This window comes from Manis javanica, chromosome 1, assembly GCF_040802235.1.
Source record: "Manis javanica isolate MJ-LG chromosome 1, MJ_LKY, whole genome shotgun sequence".
NCBI lineage: Eukaryota > Metazoa > Chordata > Mammalia > Pholidota > Manidae > Manis > Manis javanica.
The window spans coordinates 204,678,947-204,694,350 of record NC_133156.1 but is presented as its reverse complement, the minus strand read 5'-3'; the positions used below and the strand labels follow the sequence as shown (position 1 = coordinate 204,694,350).

General features: G+C 53.8%; 1 protein-coding gene across 3 annotated transcripts in view; it reads left to right on the top strand.

Annotated features, from left to right (window-relative positions):
- The window catches only part of TTC7A (tetratricopeptide repeat domain 7A), a 113,888-nt gene that overhangs the window by 53,656 nt on the left and 44,828 nt on the right, over positions 1-15,404 (top strand). For all 3 annotated transcript variants that reach the window (XM_037024522.2, XM_017651042.3, XM_073213506.1), the window contains 4 exons: positions 3,476-3,580; positions 12,448-12,565; positions 13,915-13,972; positions 15,090-15,162. In XM_037024522.2, the coding sequence (XP_036880417.2) occupies positions 3,476-3,580; positions 12,448-12,565; positions 13,915-13,972; positions 15,090-15,162 (354 nt within the window). The remainder of the gene's footprint in view (positions 1-3,475; positions 3,581-12,447; positions 12,566-13,914; positions 13,973-15,089; positions 15,163-15,404) is intronic.

Genomic DNA, 15,404 nt, shown 5'->3' with positions numbered 1-15,404 from the left:
CACTTACATAAGCCTCTATTTTAAGCAGTGACATGAAACGATGCCTTTCCGGAGCTGGGAGCTGAGGGTGTTGGGCTGAGGAGGCTATGAATGCAGGAAATCAGGTGGCATGAGCGCACAGATCGTCCCCAGAGCTGTAAACACCCAGGGCACTTTTGTGGGGCTGAGGGAACTCCTGCCTGCCCACCCCCCACCCATCTGTGCCGTCTGCCATTTCTAGCCCTGCAGCCATCTCCCAGGAGGGTCCTCCTAGGCTTTCCAGTGCCTCTTCCACACATGGGGGTATGCTGGCTAGGCCCTAGGGGGTAGGGAGAAGAAAAGCAGATGTTGCAGTCTGATGGGGGAAGAAGGCCAGGGATGTACAATAGAGCAAGTACACCTCCCACCCCGGCATTTGTCTTCCCAAACCTCTTCCCCCTCCTCCGTCACTTTGGCCACCTCCCAGAGCTTCCTGAGCTGATGGCATGATGTACCCGAGCTCTATGCTCAGCAGGGTCTGGTCCCGGCTCAGGGAAAGTTCAGAACACAAATGGGATGAGGCCTCCAGGAGAGGAGGGGGAGGAGCTGGCACTCATGGAGCCTGGGCAGACAGCTCACAGTGGCGAGTGACAGCTTCTCTCTGCCCCCCAGGAAACAAAGAAAGTGCCTCTAGTCTTGTAATAGCGAGCATCAACCCTTCTGTGGGTCATCAACACCTCTGAGATGCTGAGGAAAGCTAGGGACCCTCTCCTCAGAAGAATGCACCACACACCCAGGTTAGCTTTTTTTTCTGGGGGCACTTCTGGAACCCCCCTGGTCTTAGGAGAAGGTGTCAGGTTACCCTGGGAGGTGTGGGATCGTCAGCCTCCTTACTGAGAAGAGTCAAGCTCAGAGTTGTCCAGTTGCAGCCAGGCACATACCAGGATCTGGGGAGCAGGTGTCCTGGCCCAGCTCCTTCCCAGACCAGCAATGTAGGCACGAAATGGTCTTACAGGCAGGGAGTTGGATGATGGGGGTGAGGCTCCCCGGGCTGGAGGCGGTGGGTTATGCCCACCCTTGCCTTTGGCACAGCAGGAGATTGTTCTGGGTGCACTCTCCACCCACCTCAGGAACACCGTGTACCAGGTCAGTCTGCCAGGTTGGCCCAGGCAGCCCTCGGAAAAGTGGCCAGAGCTCCCCTCTGCCCAGAGCCTAACTAAGGTGGGAATCAAGGTTCTATACCTGCAGTTGTGTCTGAAAGACCTTCCAGAAGGTGAGGCCGGGTGGAAATAAATATATCTGACACCTCATCTGCAGGAAAAAAGGATAAGTTCCATGGCATGATTTAGGTCGCTCCTTCTCTTGGTCTCCTTGGCAATCCCATTGGCTGTGTTGCTAGGTAACCAGCATGACCAAAAAAAAAAAAAGCAGGCTGCTGCAACCGTGGGGTCCTGGGCTGGCTCCTTAAATAGCAGCACTTGTGGTCTGTGTGGGAGTGGAATGTGGAGGGTCAGGGCCAGAGAACCCTTTATTTCAAGGATGCAAAAATCAGCAGCCAGGGAAAGAGGCCATGGAGAGACCCAAGGCCTCCTGGGAGAGGTGGACGGCCTGGCTGCTCCTTCAAGCCCCTCATGACGCCTCCCTTGCCCCAGCCCACACGGGGCACTCAGCGCAGCGTCCTGGCCCGCCTAGCAGGTCTTCCTCTAACTCCCTCTTGCGCTCAGCTTTACACCCTCTGTTTCCTGAGAGAGCAGTGGGAGATGGTGGCATTTGTCTCCTCTCCCCAACCTTTCTGTGGGCACCTGACAGGCGAGAACCATGGCCTCTTCCCCGCTCCTGGAGTTAACCCCCAACTAGCCCAGTACTGGGCACAGAGTAGGCCCTCTGCTGAGATGCCTGGAATTGGCCTAATAAGCCTGAGCTTAGGGCTCAGGGAAGTCGGTCATGTCTGGGCTGAGAAAACTTCTTCCTTAACTGGGGGAAAAAGAGAGGTAGCTAGAGACCAGCAGAGGGCCTCGGGGACACAGACCAGTGGGGTCCCAGGTCTGCACCTACCAGTCCCTCACACTGCTGTGGACAGCGGAGCCTCCCAGAGCCCCCATTTCCTCAGCAGTACCTCCAGAGCTGCTGGAGAAGGTGAGACTTAATTGATAGTGGGGAGCGCAAACCTCCGTAGGGCCCAGTATGTGGGAATCATCGTAGTTACACCCACATGCTTCACCTACCTGGGGGTCCCACAGCTATGGGAGTGGGCACACTGGGGCTGGGGGTGGGAGGTCACTGACAAGTTTCCTGGTGAAGTGTTAGCTCCAGCCCTGAGTGTGTGTGTGTGTGTGTGTGTGTGTGTGTGTGTGTGTGTGTGTGCACACGCGCGCGCACATGTGTGTCTAGCAGGGAGACCGAGTCCTCCTCTCTGGCCAGGGTGGTTGCCACAGAGGCAGGGTAGAGCAGTGAGTACGAGCTTAGAGCCGGACTGTCCAAACCCTAGCTCTGCCACGTGTGAGCAGCGTGGCTTTGAACAAGCTGCTCAGCTTCTCTGCATCTCAGTGTCCTCATCTGTAAATAGGGACATAGCACCTACCTCATAGAAAGCTGTGAAAATTAATAAGTAAATAAAGCACCTGGAACAGGGGTCAGCGGACTTTCCGTACAAGGTTAGATAGTAGCTGTTTTTGACTTTGTAGGCTCAACAGTCTCTGTGGGAACTACTGTACTCTGCCTTTGCGTTGTGAAAGCGCTCATGGACAGTACATACATGAACGGGTGCAGCCGAGTTCCAGTCAAATTTTACTTCACAAAAGCAAGCCAGAGTTGGCCTGGGGGCTGTGTTCTGCTGACCTCTGGCCTGTAACCATGCCTGTGTACAGTAAGGCCTAAAGTATTAGCTGGCTTTCTTCTCATTGTTGTGATTAGTAGTATCCTTCCTTACCTGGTTTTGGACGCCCTGCCCTCTTGGCCCTCCCTCCACCACACATGGCCATCCTTAGCAGGTCCAGTGCGGCCACGTCTCCATGGCTGGGTCCCTGGAACCTTGGGGCCCCCCACATTCCTGTTTGGAGGTTCTCTCTGGCTCTGCCAGCTTGGCTTCCCTTCTCCTCCTCTGCCAGCCTTTGTTCTCCCCACCACTGGCCCTGCCTCTAAGCCCCATGTGGGTTTGTCACCTGTAAAGCGAGGACGTTAAAATCAGAAGCTTGAGAGAGCACCTTTCTAGCCCTAAACCTTCTGTGGGTCGCATTTAAATTCCATTTGAAGGGCTTCCAACCGTTGTCACCTTAGCTATCATCACATCAACTCTAGGCAAGAGTCATAGCCTCCATTCTCCAGATGAGGAAACTGAGGCCCGGGAGGGACTTGCCTGCCAACACTGACTGGGCTCCTGCTGCCAGGCCCTCTTCCTGGCCCTTGGGAGGAAAGGGATGCCCAGTAAAGTCTGGCTGTCAGCACGAGGCCCAGGGCTGTCTGTCAAGACCCACCCTAGGGCTGTGAGTGACAGTGTTGCCTGCTCTTTCTTCTGCAGTGGGCCTATGCCGTGTCACTCCTGCGGGAGTGTGTGAAATTGCGACCCTCGGATCCCACCGTACCCCTGATAGCTGCCAAGGTCTGCATTGGGTCCCTGCATTGGGTAAGTGAGCTGTGGGGACGGGGCGGCAGGGGTGGCTTCTGCAGGAGGATGGCGGCAGGTCGGCACAAGACAGGGTTTGTGTGTGTGTTGCTGTGTGTGAGGGTGTGTGCAGTGCGTATAAGGGGTACAGGGAGCACGGAGAGCTGTAGGGAGGGGGTGGAGAAGGTTTCCAGGTCCCCCACTGCAGGATGGTGTCAGGTTTGTGGTTTGGCCTTGAAGGTGGTCTAAGCGAGCCAAGTGGAGAGTCCGTAGAAGAGGTGCCGCCCCCTGCCCAGCACTGGGGGTGTGGACAGGACCTTGGAGTCACCTGGGCCAACCCATCATTTGGACAGAGGCTTCAGATTACTGCAGGATGCAATTCTGAGTGGCCAGACCAGCTCTCAGCAGAAGGGGAAGGTGGCCTCTCCTGTCAGTCCCCTCCTTCCTCAGAGCTTCAGCCTCCGGGTCCTGCCCTGTGCTCATGGCCTGCTTAGCTGAGTCCTGAGGCCCCAGAACTGCTAGGCCTGCCCTTTCCCAGCGGGCAGTCTTTACTGCAGGCTCCTGGCCCTCCAGCAGACCAGCAGCAGAAGTGAGAGAGCCCAGAGAGGCCCAGCCTTGGTGCTCGCCTCGCCCAGACTTCCTCGGCATCTGCTCCAGGCCCGTGGGGTCCTGAGGTGGGGCCTCTGCCTGGAGATCTCCCCTCACTGGGGGCTCACTTCTGATAGTCCTGTCCTCCACATCATCCTCCTGATGCCAGACACAGTCCTATCTCTGCTCCTGAGCTACACAAACAAGTGCACTGTCTCCCCACATGTTGGCCATCTGCCCCACCCACATCCCCTCTCTTCCCGAGAAATAGCCCCAGTTCCTTCATCTACCCTCCAAGCCCAGTGTCTCCAGAAGGGAGATTCTCCCCTCCACGATCCTCTGCTTCCTATTGTCCCAACACCCCAGCCCACCCTCGCCCTCGTCATGTGCCCATCTTGCTCCAAGGCAGCAAGGGCCAGGCTCCAGGTGCGTACAGGAGGCTCTTCAGCATTAGCAGGCCCCCCAGCTCCTCCTGCCACTCCCCACTCTGTGAGCATCCAGCCCTGGGAAGGGAAACCCCAATTCACACCCTTCCCTAAGGACTAAATCTTCCAGGACTAGAAATTGGCCCAACTCTCGCCTGGGTCCCCACTTCACCACCCCAGTGGCCCATGCACCCTTCTGCTGCAGAAGGCTGACTCCCTAGCACAAGAAGGGTGGGGGAAACAGCACCATCTGTCTCCCTGATCCTCACATCCTGGTGTCTGAAGTGCCATGTGGCCCTGCTTTGGCGCCACCCACTGTGGGTGATGCTGGGAGAGGAAAGCATAGCTTCTGGCTCCAGGCTTTATGGTATCATTTTAGTTGGGGAGAATTCTTCCAGACCATCTGTAATGGGCTCTGGGAGTCTGGAAGAGAGAACACAACAAGGTGGGTAAGGGTTTCACTGCTCACCCCCTGGGTAGTCTTGAGTAAGGTATATAAACCTGCTGTGCCACAGTCTCTTGCTCATACATAGCATAAATGACATAAAGTATGTAGAGGGCTGGATGGGCCAGGGAGGCTTCATGGAGGAGGAGGCCTTGGACTATGGAGGATCTAGGCCAGTGACAGAGTCTTCCATCACACCTACTTTCCCTAGCCCCATATTAGGGAAGCCCCTTGCTCCCCAAGTCTTTTCAGGGAAGCTGTTGGCACCTTGCACCATAGAGGCAGAATGCTCCTGAGATGTGGGTCTGCATGAGCCAGCAGACGGAGACACCTCGACTGAGCACAACAGTGGAGGGTAGCAGTGTGAGCCCAGGATGCAGAGAAGCTGGGCTTGCCGACACCCCTCAGCTCACACTCCTGTGTGTTCCCTAGGCTCCTGAGAGGGGTGTCAAGGCCGTCACTGGGATGGTGCCCCAATACCAGGCTCACCGAGGGGGGTGGTGTAGGGCATCTGTGCTCTCAAAGGCTGCCAGCTCTGAGGGGGCTGTGGGTCCACCCAGCCCACAGCCGCCTTGCCAGGAAGCCCTAAATTTAGGTCTTCCCGCCATGAGGAGCTGTTTCCCTCAGCAGCATAATTACAGTAATTATGTGCATTCAGATTACATGGTAATAAAATTAGGATCAAATCAGTCCAAATTGAAATCAGATGAGTTAGGAGCAAAGTAATCAATGACAACATAAATAGAAAAGCCCAAAAGGAAACTTAAACATGCAGACTTGTATCAGAATCAGGGAGGAGGGTGAGCTGTTTAACCTCAGCTGAGAAGCACATTTGCCTTTGGGGGCTGGTTTGAGCCAGGGTTTAACCCGGGCAGTGGCTAGGGAGAATGGGTGGGCTCCTGGCAGCCTTCCCTAACCTGGAACCCCATCCTCTGCAGCCCGCTAAAACCCTGTTTCTACTGCCTTGTACACTTAGCACATCACACTGTAGTCACTGATGTGTTTCTTGAGGGCAGGAACTGTTTTTCTTCCTTCTTGAAACCCCAGCCCAGAGTTAATGCCTGGTGCTCATCGGGTAGATCCTGCTTGCCGAGGAGGGCAGTCATTTGGCAACAAATTCCACCTTATATGGTACTTGTCTTCCCAGCTGACTGGGGGCTTCTGTACTCACCATGTCCTGCACCCTGAGCGTCTCTCCCTGACGGAGAACCCTGCGTGTAGCAGGTGTCGGCTAATATCGTATAGAGTGACACCCACCCCAGCTGAGAGGGATGGGTGTGGGAAGTCTACATCTGGTTCCCCGGTTCTCTCTGGCTCCCTGAGTTGGTGCTGGGCAGACAGCAGGCTGTGAGTAATCAAGGGCAGCCTGTTCTCCAAGGAGGCCAGGAGAGGGGCCTCCCAGCACCCTTTGTTCTCAAGGCCACAAGCAGGAAGAATGGGTTTGACCTCAGTGGGCAGGGGAGCTGCTAGGACAGGGCCCAGATCCTGAGAGGCATCTGACGCCACCTGCATTTCCTGTAGTCACAGCTCTTCTGGCTCAGTCAGTCCCCGGCAGACCCAGCCATTGCCCAGCCAAGCCCCATGTGTCGGGCACAGAAATCTGGAAGTGGACAATTTGGCCTGGGTTGCAGGAAAGGAGGCTGAAACTGGGACATTTGAAAAACAAGTTGTGCTGGGTGAAACCGGACTGGGTGGCCGTGTGCCCAGAGGTGGAGCACCTGCTGTTCCCATGTCTTACTCTCATGCCCAGAGCCAGTGTGGGACACCGTAGGCTGGGTATGAGTCTGAGAGCAAGGTTGCCCCCTGCGTTGGGAGCCCAGGAGGGGACCAGTTAGGGGGGGTCCTGCATGGTCACGTGCTGGCTGATGTTGGGTTTGCCGCTGGGGCGAGTATGGGGTCAGGTGGGAATGCATTGGCTCTGATGCCTAGCCCGAGGCTTCCCTAGGTGTGGGGGAGGGTGTCCCAAGTTCTGGCCGGGTGACAGCAGTGCGTGGCAGCCTCCTGCCTTGCCAGTGTCTTGCCAAGTTATTTGAAACAGGATGAAAGGGAGATGTAAATACTTAAAATCCCTTCAAACACAGTTATTTAAAATTCATTTAATTTAAAAAGTTAAAACTTCCCTAGGAGAAGAGATTGGGGGTTTGTGCATGTGTGTACATGTGTGCCGTGTGTCACACCAGGAGAGGAGGTTGTAAATAGAAAAGTAAATCATGCCCCTCTTTGAAAAGGTCTGTGATGCCCTCTCAGCCTCTGCCCTGAAGGGGCAGTATGGAGAACTGGAAAACTGCGGGGCTTTGGAGGCAGAAGGTGGGGTTCAAATCCCTGCCCACCCACCTAGTAGCTGTGTGACTTTGGGGAAGTAATTTACCTTCTCTGTGCTTTATCTGTAACCTGGAAGCTCTCACAGCCACCAGGTGGCTGTGAACAGTGCTGCGGGGTGTCCTTGCCTGGCATATCGCAGGTACCTGGTGAATGGCAGCCACCCCACGGCAGCCCCTTCACAACAGCAGGCTCTCAGGAAGTGTGTGTTTTCTGTTTTGCCTTCATTTTCCAAATTCAGGGGTGGGAAGAGCCAGAAAGATGGATTACATGTTTATGAGACAGGAAAGAAAGAATGCCAGCTCTCCTGCCACCAGCTTGTGGAAATGAGGAAGAGTGCCTGCTCTTCCCAGGAAGAAAAAAGTTCCTTTTCAGGAGTGCAGATAACAACAGAACCTGGGCCCTGAGAGAAGGGACTAAGGAGAAACCAGCAGTGCTCTTTAAACAAGCTCTACAGGCTCAGAAAGGACCTTCCTCTGATTTCCAGGAAGGGAGGAAGAAGGTGAAGATTACAGGGTACAACCTCTAGGGCCCACTACAGGATGATTGAGGTGCCCTGGAAGCAGAAAGCAGCTGAGCCTGGGCAAAGCGTGCAAGCCAGAGCCTGTCTGTGTGGGGACCAAAATAGGAAAACTGGAGAGATGCAGGAACTTGTAAAGCCATGGAAACACTTTTCCTAACTACAGAAAGCAAAAGCAGAGGGTCAAAACATTATATCCTTGAATGCATCCTTTCCCAAAGGGTCAGAGAGGAGGAGAAAAATGAACCACGGGGGGCAGCCATGAGTTAGGCAGCTCAAAAAGATCCAGATGTAGACTCAGGAGACCTGGGTTGGAAGCTCAGTTTTGTCACTTCCTCGCCTAGTGACCTTGGATAGGTCCCCTAAGCTACCTGTGAGTCAGAACTTCCAGTTATGAAAAACCAATTCCATGAGGTCGCTGCAATGCTATGACACTCCAGGTGAACACTAAATTGCTCCAGAATTGCAGGGGGCAAGGGAGGATCTAGAATTGCAGTGAGTGGGGGAGTTTTGTGGCAGTTACTGGCTGCCTTAGATAAAGGAGATACTAAAAAGCAGCATGTCACTGAGGGGAATGGCTGGAAAGAATGCTAAAACCCCTCACCCTAGAAGGATTTTGATGAGCAAGGAGGGCCCAGTGCTCTAATCTGAGCTAATCTTGCAGATCAGTGGCTACAACTACAGAACCACCAGCTGTTGGCTTTTGAGGCCACAGGAGGAAGTGTCTGGAGATTGGAAAAGGTCAAGTGTGGTAGCAGGCGGGGAGACAAGTGACCAGAGTGGTTGTAGACGGCAGCCACTGGGCGGCTCAGTCAACCATTTGATCAGAGCAGTGTTTTTCATATCACAATTTGAGACCATTAGTGGTTTGTAAAAGAGAACTCTTTTATAAAAAAAACAAACCTGAAACAGACTATCAGAGAATAGCATAGAAAATATCCGAGTGTGTTACCCACCGTAGGGCTGAGTATTGTAACAAAGGGTAGGTTAGTGGTTATATGTATGTGTGCCCTGGACCACTGGTAGGGGCCTGAGAGTTTGGCCAGCCTGGCAGAGGGGACTGCACAGTGCTGTGGGAACCCAGCTTGCCCTTGTGTAGTGTCACTCCCTTTCTGTGACTAAGTGTCAGGCCAGAGACAAAAGGCAGGCAATAGTGCTCCCTCTCCAGATTCCAGGAGGATCTTTGATACCACTTCCTAATTTGTCAGTGATCATGTACAAGGTGCATAGGGACTCCACTCAGATGGCACTTGCCACATCCGTCAGGCTGAGACTTAAAAATTTTCTGGAAGATTAATTATAGATTTAAAATTGCAACAACTACTAATAGTAGTTTGTATTAATCCAAGCACTGCTCTGAGTATTCACTGTCTTACCTCATTCAGTTCTCCCAGCAACTGGATGTCTGTCTATAAGGCAGATACTTGCCATACCCATTTTATAAAAGAAGGAACTGAGGCAGAGCAGTGAACCCAGGAAGTCTGGCCCCAGAGCTTTGTATTCTCAGCTACTAGGCTGCCCTGTTCTCTGCGTGGAGAGCTTATTCATGAGTGTGGAGCTGATTCTGGACTTGGATAAGGTAAGAGTACTTCAGAACAAAGGTGGTAAAGCCACATTCCCAAGGACTTTAGGATTCCCACTCTTGTCTTAGATGAAGGGAATGGTGCATTATCTATACTTATTTATATATTTCTTGCTTTTAAAATATACTTAAATATATACTTTGGGTCTGTTTTTGTTTTTTGTTTTTGCTGTGACAGCATTTTTCACTTGGACAGGCTAGACCATACATGTATATTAATACTGTGCATTATCATATTGCATATTTTCATATTTAAAGGAATTGATAATACCTCTTTTCCTTCATTATCACTGCAGTGACTTCACATACAAAAAGCCTGCTTTGTGGTAGGTAATAGAAATCAAAATAGTGTTGGCCATGTAGAGGGATGGTACACTGAAGCCTTGTGAGTTTGAGTAGAGACAAATGCTGACCCTGTGCTCAAACTACATGGACAAGGTAGGCAAGTACTGGCCAAGGAAGGCTACTGACCTAGGGGTCAAAGTGGACCACAGGTTGGACAAGCTAAGGATGTATGTTTTCACTTTTTAAAGCTAAAGGATGGTGAGCCTTATTAATCCAGACTATTCTGAACTGCGAGTAACTTTTCCCCATTTGCCAGCAATTGCTGAGCCTTTTTCTTGGCACCTGCTTTACCTGGGTTTCAGGAGGTAGAAGCTAGCAGTTTTCTGAGTAGCAGGACATGGCCATGGGAAGAAAGCGTGTGTATACATGGAGTAAAGTAGGTTTCTGGATTCTTTTTGTAACTTGCACTCGGTGGTTTATAAAAAAGCTTGCTCCTGTGTGAGGCATAATGATGCATACAGACAGAATGTGAGATGAGCTGCCTCAGCAGGGGGATGTTAGGAAGGAAGCAAGGGGCTGTGTGCTCACTTACCTTCCCTTGGTGCCTCATGTGTCCCCTCCGCGATGAGGCCGCTTTGGACAACCACAGCCACTCAGTCGCCCCTCTCTTGGGCTCCCATAGCCCCGTGCCAACACTGCACAGTGGAGCCTTAGGTAAGAGCCACCTTGTCCTGTGGGGACCGTCCTTTGTGTTAGCCCACAGGGATTCCGTGCATGCTCACACAGGCATCCTACCCACTGGGCATCCCTAGCTGGGCATCCCTAGCTGGGCCCAGCATGAAGCCTGGTGGAGCTTTGTGCGGAAGATCGGTTGGAGTGGGGGTGTAAGTCCCCATTTTGCAGAATAGGATCTTTGGGGCACAGAAACTAAGGGACTTGCTCAAGGCCTCACTGCCCTTAGGTGCTGAGTGAGCCAGGACTGGAGCCTGTGTCTGGGAGCTTGTCCTCCAGTGCTTGTCTGTCAGCATGGCTTTGGTTTTAGGCCCCCACAGCCCTCTGAGTCCTGCTGGGTCAGGTGCTCCAGGGCACAGAGCTTAATGTCTACAGCTTTGGGCCCACCCAGCCAGCAGAGGTTCACGAGCCACGGCGTTTCCTGAGCCACAGTCTTCCACAAACCCCGGTCCTGGGCCTGAGGTATTAGAGCTTCAACTCTCTAGACTCCCCCCTTTTGGTGACCTGCCCACCAGCCTGAAGGCAGCCCTCTGCCTAGGCTGGCAGCTTGAGCCCAACCATGAGGAGACCGAAGGCTGCCTGGTCAGACCAGTCTTAGTCAGGGTTGGTGGCCAGGCCACGGAGGGATTCAGCCCTCCTCTGCCATCTCTCTCTAGGCTCTCAGTTCACCTGCCCTGCTTCTCTTCTACTTTGGTTTTAGTTTTTCCTGCCCTGCACAGTGGGTTCTCTGCTCCATCAGCCTTTTTCCTGCATAAAGCTCATCACAGCTATACCCAAATTGTGGACTCAGCCCAACTTGCCTCCCCTCAGCTGGTAGCCTCTGTCTCAGGGTCTCAACATCCAGGGAGGGAAAGTACACCAGCACCCCCAAATGTGGCCAGTGATCAGGCCATGAGATACACAGAGCTGCCTCCTTTCCTGCTGGGTTAGGGTGATAGGGACAGAAGCAGGGCGGGACCAGCAGTGGCTTGGGTGACAAAGTTAGTTTGGGTCTGAATCTAGCTCCCTGTTGACTGAGTCTGTGTGCTTCTACTGAGGGGGAGATGCCCCACACAAGGGGGCCTAGACATCTGGGTGGCTGTGGGCTTTGGGTATGATTCACTCAGCCCCCCTGCCCTGGGGCAATACCAATCTTTGTTCTTCATGACATGATTGCTGGTACACTGCCATGCCAGGCATGTGGGCAGATGACATTCCAGGCTAAGGAGGAGGGGTTCCTCTTGGAAGCCTATGGGCCGGAGTGGGCACCCAGCTGAGGCCCCCAGCTCTCCCCTGCCTCCCTGACTAGTCTTAACACTGTAGGTGCCCCAGGAAGCTCACGAGGACTGCTTAGTGTGTCCCTCTTCACGTCATATGTTGTGTGTGATGATGTGCGCACACATGGCCTATGCCAATTGGACCCTTTCCAACTGGCACAGTCCTTCCTGTTCCCAGGACAAAAACAGCCCCAGGCCTTTTTCCCCTGAAAAGTTGGAGCACCCTGTGTCAGGGAGCTAGCTCACAAATGGAACCAGGGTAGCAGCCTGCCCACTCTGCAGGGAAGGCAATGTCCCTGAGGTCCAGTCCCAGAGCCCTGCCTCCCATCTGCCCCTGGATTCCCTCTCTCTGCTGAGCAGGGAAGCACAGACCCAGGCACCTGCAGAAGCCAGATGAGGTAAGGAGCTGCCCCAGACTGGCCTGGTCCTGGGTCCACTCTCTCAGCAAAGCAAGCTTGGGCCACTGAGATGCCTGGAACATGGGCGGCAGTGCCCTGTGACCTTGAACACAAAGCCCTTTGGCTAAGGGAAGAGTCCAGGGAGTCACTGGTAGAGGAAACAGCTTTGATTCTTACAAACAATGGTTGTGTGGCCTCAGACAAGATACCTAGACTGTCTGGCCATGCAGCCCACATATAAGGAAAAGGAGTTCTTAGATCCCAGGCTGGTGACTGAGCAGTGCACATGCCAGGGCCAGCAAAGCCCTCCCAGTGACCTTTGCCTCTCCTCTTTGCAGCTGGAGGACGCGGAGCACTTTGCCATGATGGTTATTGACCTCGGGGAAGAAGCCGGGGAGTTCCTTTCCAAGGGTTACCTGGCACTGGGTCTCACCTACAGCCTTCAGGCCACCGATGGTGAGTACCAGGGCCTAGCAGCCTCTGCTTAGGGCACCTCAGGCCTCCCGGTGTCCTCCCAGGCATGTGTGCATGTGTATGTGCACAGTCCTTCCTGCTCCCAGGACAAAAACAGCCCCGGGCCTTTTTCATACATGTATACACACACCCTCAGTCCCATTTCTACTCTGTTTCCCAGACTTCACCTCTCTCAAACATTCCTAGTTCATGGACCAGTTCTTCCCACCCGTCCAGGCCCAGCCCCAGCTTCTCAGCCACGCCATGTAGACATCTGCCATCGAATCTCCCATGGTGCCTGCTGTCTGTACATGCTGCCAGCCCTGACCATGCAATATCTTCACTCTGCTTCAGTTCTACCCTGAAGCCCTACTGTGATCTTCTGGGGTCCTTTAAATCCCCTTCAACACATAGTGTAGTACTGAGTACACAGCAGATGCTAATACATACTTGTGTTTGGTGGATGGATTCCACTCCCACTGCCCTGAGCCTGGCATTCTCTCCCCAACCCTGCCAGCTCAGCTGTATGTCCCCAGATCCATGAGGCAGCCACCTACTTCTGTTTCCCTGCAGTCTGAGGGAAGAGGAGTGATGGGCCCCCACCCAGACTGAGACTGGAGTGGTAATCTGGGTGCTGGACTTGGGCTGCACTGGGGCCTACGACAGTTATTTGAAGTCTCCCAGGTGGTTCAGCGTGTAGCTATGGCTTCAAATGCCTGCACTAGCGCATTTAGAGTAGGATTCAGTTTACCAGAAAGATGCCTGGTTTGCGTTAAAGTGAGAAGCCTTGTGGGAAAAGTATAATAGAAGTGACTGGGGCCTGGGGGCGGAGAGTTAGTGTTTAATGGACACTGTTATGGAAGATGAAAAGTTCTGCAGATGGAGTGGTGACAGTTGCACAACAGTATGAATGCACTCAATGCGACTGAATTGTACTTAAAATTTGTTGAAATGGTTAAAAAAGCAGCAACAACGGCCTTGTTGGTAAGGAAGCCCAAGGTGGCGTGTGGCCAGGACGGAGGTAGGAGCCTTTGTGTTGAGGCTTGGGCCTTTGACAGGGTCAACTTGGCCCAGGTGGCAAAGAAGGCAGAGCAGTAGAAGGACCTGATGTGCCAAGAAACATGCAGGGAAGCTGGGGCAAAGTGGACCTCCGCAGCCCCACCCTAGCCTTCCCCCAGTAACCAGGGCAGTGGGTGGCATCAGCCCAGAGCTGCATGAATGCAAGCATTTGCCAGACAGGCCCCTGATGGCGCCGCTCCCTGCAGAGCCTGTGTGACCTGGGACAGGGCAGAGCTGGGTCTGTACCCCTTCAGCAACCCCTCATGGCTCTGTCTCCATCCTGTCTCCTGCAGCGACTCTGAAATCCAAGCAAGATGAATTTCACCGAAAAGCACTGCAGATGCTGGAGAGGTAAGGAGGGCGTCCTTGCCCAGGGCACTAGGCGGCGCATTCACATGCCTTATCTCAGTGGGCCCTCTGGTGTAGACAGAGGAAAGGTTTCTAACCCCGTTTCACTGATCAGGAAACTGAGGCTGTGAGAGCTCACACAGGAAGCAAGGACAGGCCTTTGGGGTGGCTGGGCAGGTTGAGCCCTTCAACACTGGTGGAGTGCTGTCCCCCGTTCCACCCCTCTTCCAGGCTCAGCCCTGCCCTGTTGAGCTCAGGGCTCCAAAACACAACTAGTAATCCATTATTGTGATAATTAGATGACATAAAGGAAGAGAAGCACCTTGCCCCATGCCTTATGTGTTGCTGGGACTCAGAAATGGTGTTTGCCTCCTCCTAGCCCCTCCCCAGTAATGGCCTGACCCACCCTTGCTGAACCCCTCCTTCTACCACAGCCCTGGGACCCACCTGGGTGTCTCTCTGGCCCATCGCCGGGCACTTCCTCTGAGCTTTGTGCATCTTGCTCCCTCTGAGTGCTGATGTGGAGGCTGTCTGGTAGGAGCCTGCTCCAGACTCACCGTGCCAGCCGTGTGGGAACACATAGCACATCCAACCCCTGTCTGGGGCAGGTTGTTCCTCAACCCAGGGATATAGGAGATTCCCAGCCCAGTCACCAACTTTGAGCTCCTAGGGCCAGCTCTTCATTCCTGAGCTTCTCCCTTCCCCCACCAGCCTTTCATTCCCAAGGCTTCTTGCCCATAGAGGCCATTCCCACCCCTCCATCCTCAGGGAAGTGCTCCCCCCTGTCAGTGGAGAGGGCAGGCACCAGGCTCTGTACAAGGCCACAGCAGGGCCACAGCCAGACCAACAGCTGCCCAGAGGCAAGGGGCATCCCTCACTCTCCAATGCTCCCCTCCCAGATTGCCCCCCACCTCAGCAGAGCCAGCCTTTTGGGAACCTGCTGCCCATGGCTTTTGCCCGGGCCATCTCCTGTCTGGGCACCCTCCAAGTCAGGGCCAGGCAGAATCTCCAACATCTTGCCCCGTAGCACCCAGCACAGGGCTGGTATATTGGAGGTCCATGTCATACACTCATTGCTCAACCCTTGCTGACTGACTTGTCATGCTGTTTCCCCGTACAGAGCCCAGCAGTTGGCACCTGGCGACCACCAGGTCATTCTCTATGTTTCCCTGCAGCTCGCCCTCGTCCGCCAGGTAGGTTGTCAATTCCTAACCTCTAGGTTTCTGGGGGCTGCTTTTACTGGCCGTGTGACCCTTTGCAAGTGACTTGACCTCTCTGAGCCTGTTTCCTTATCTGTTATGAGCGCACCTTCATACCCCATCTCAGATAATGTGATGAAGCCTCTGGCCTCTGGTGGGCACACAGGAAGAGCAACTATTCTCTGCCCTCACTTCCCCTATTACATTTCAGTCTCCTGAGAGATTGATACATGACC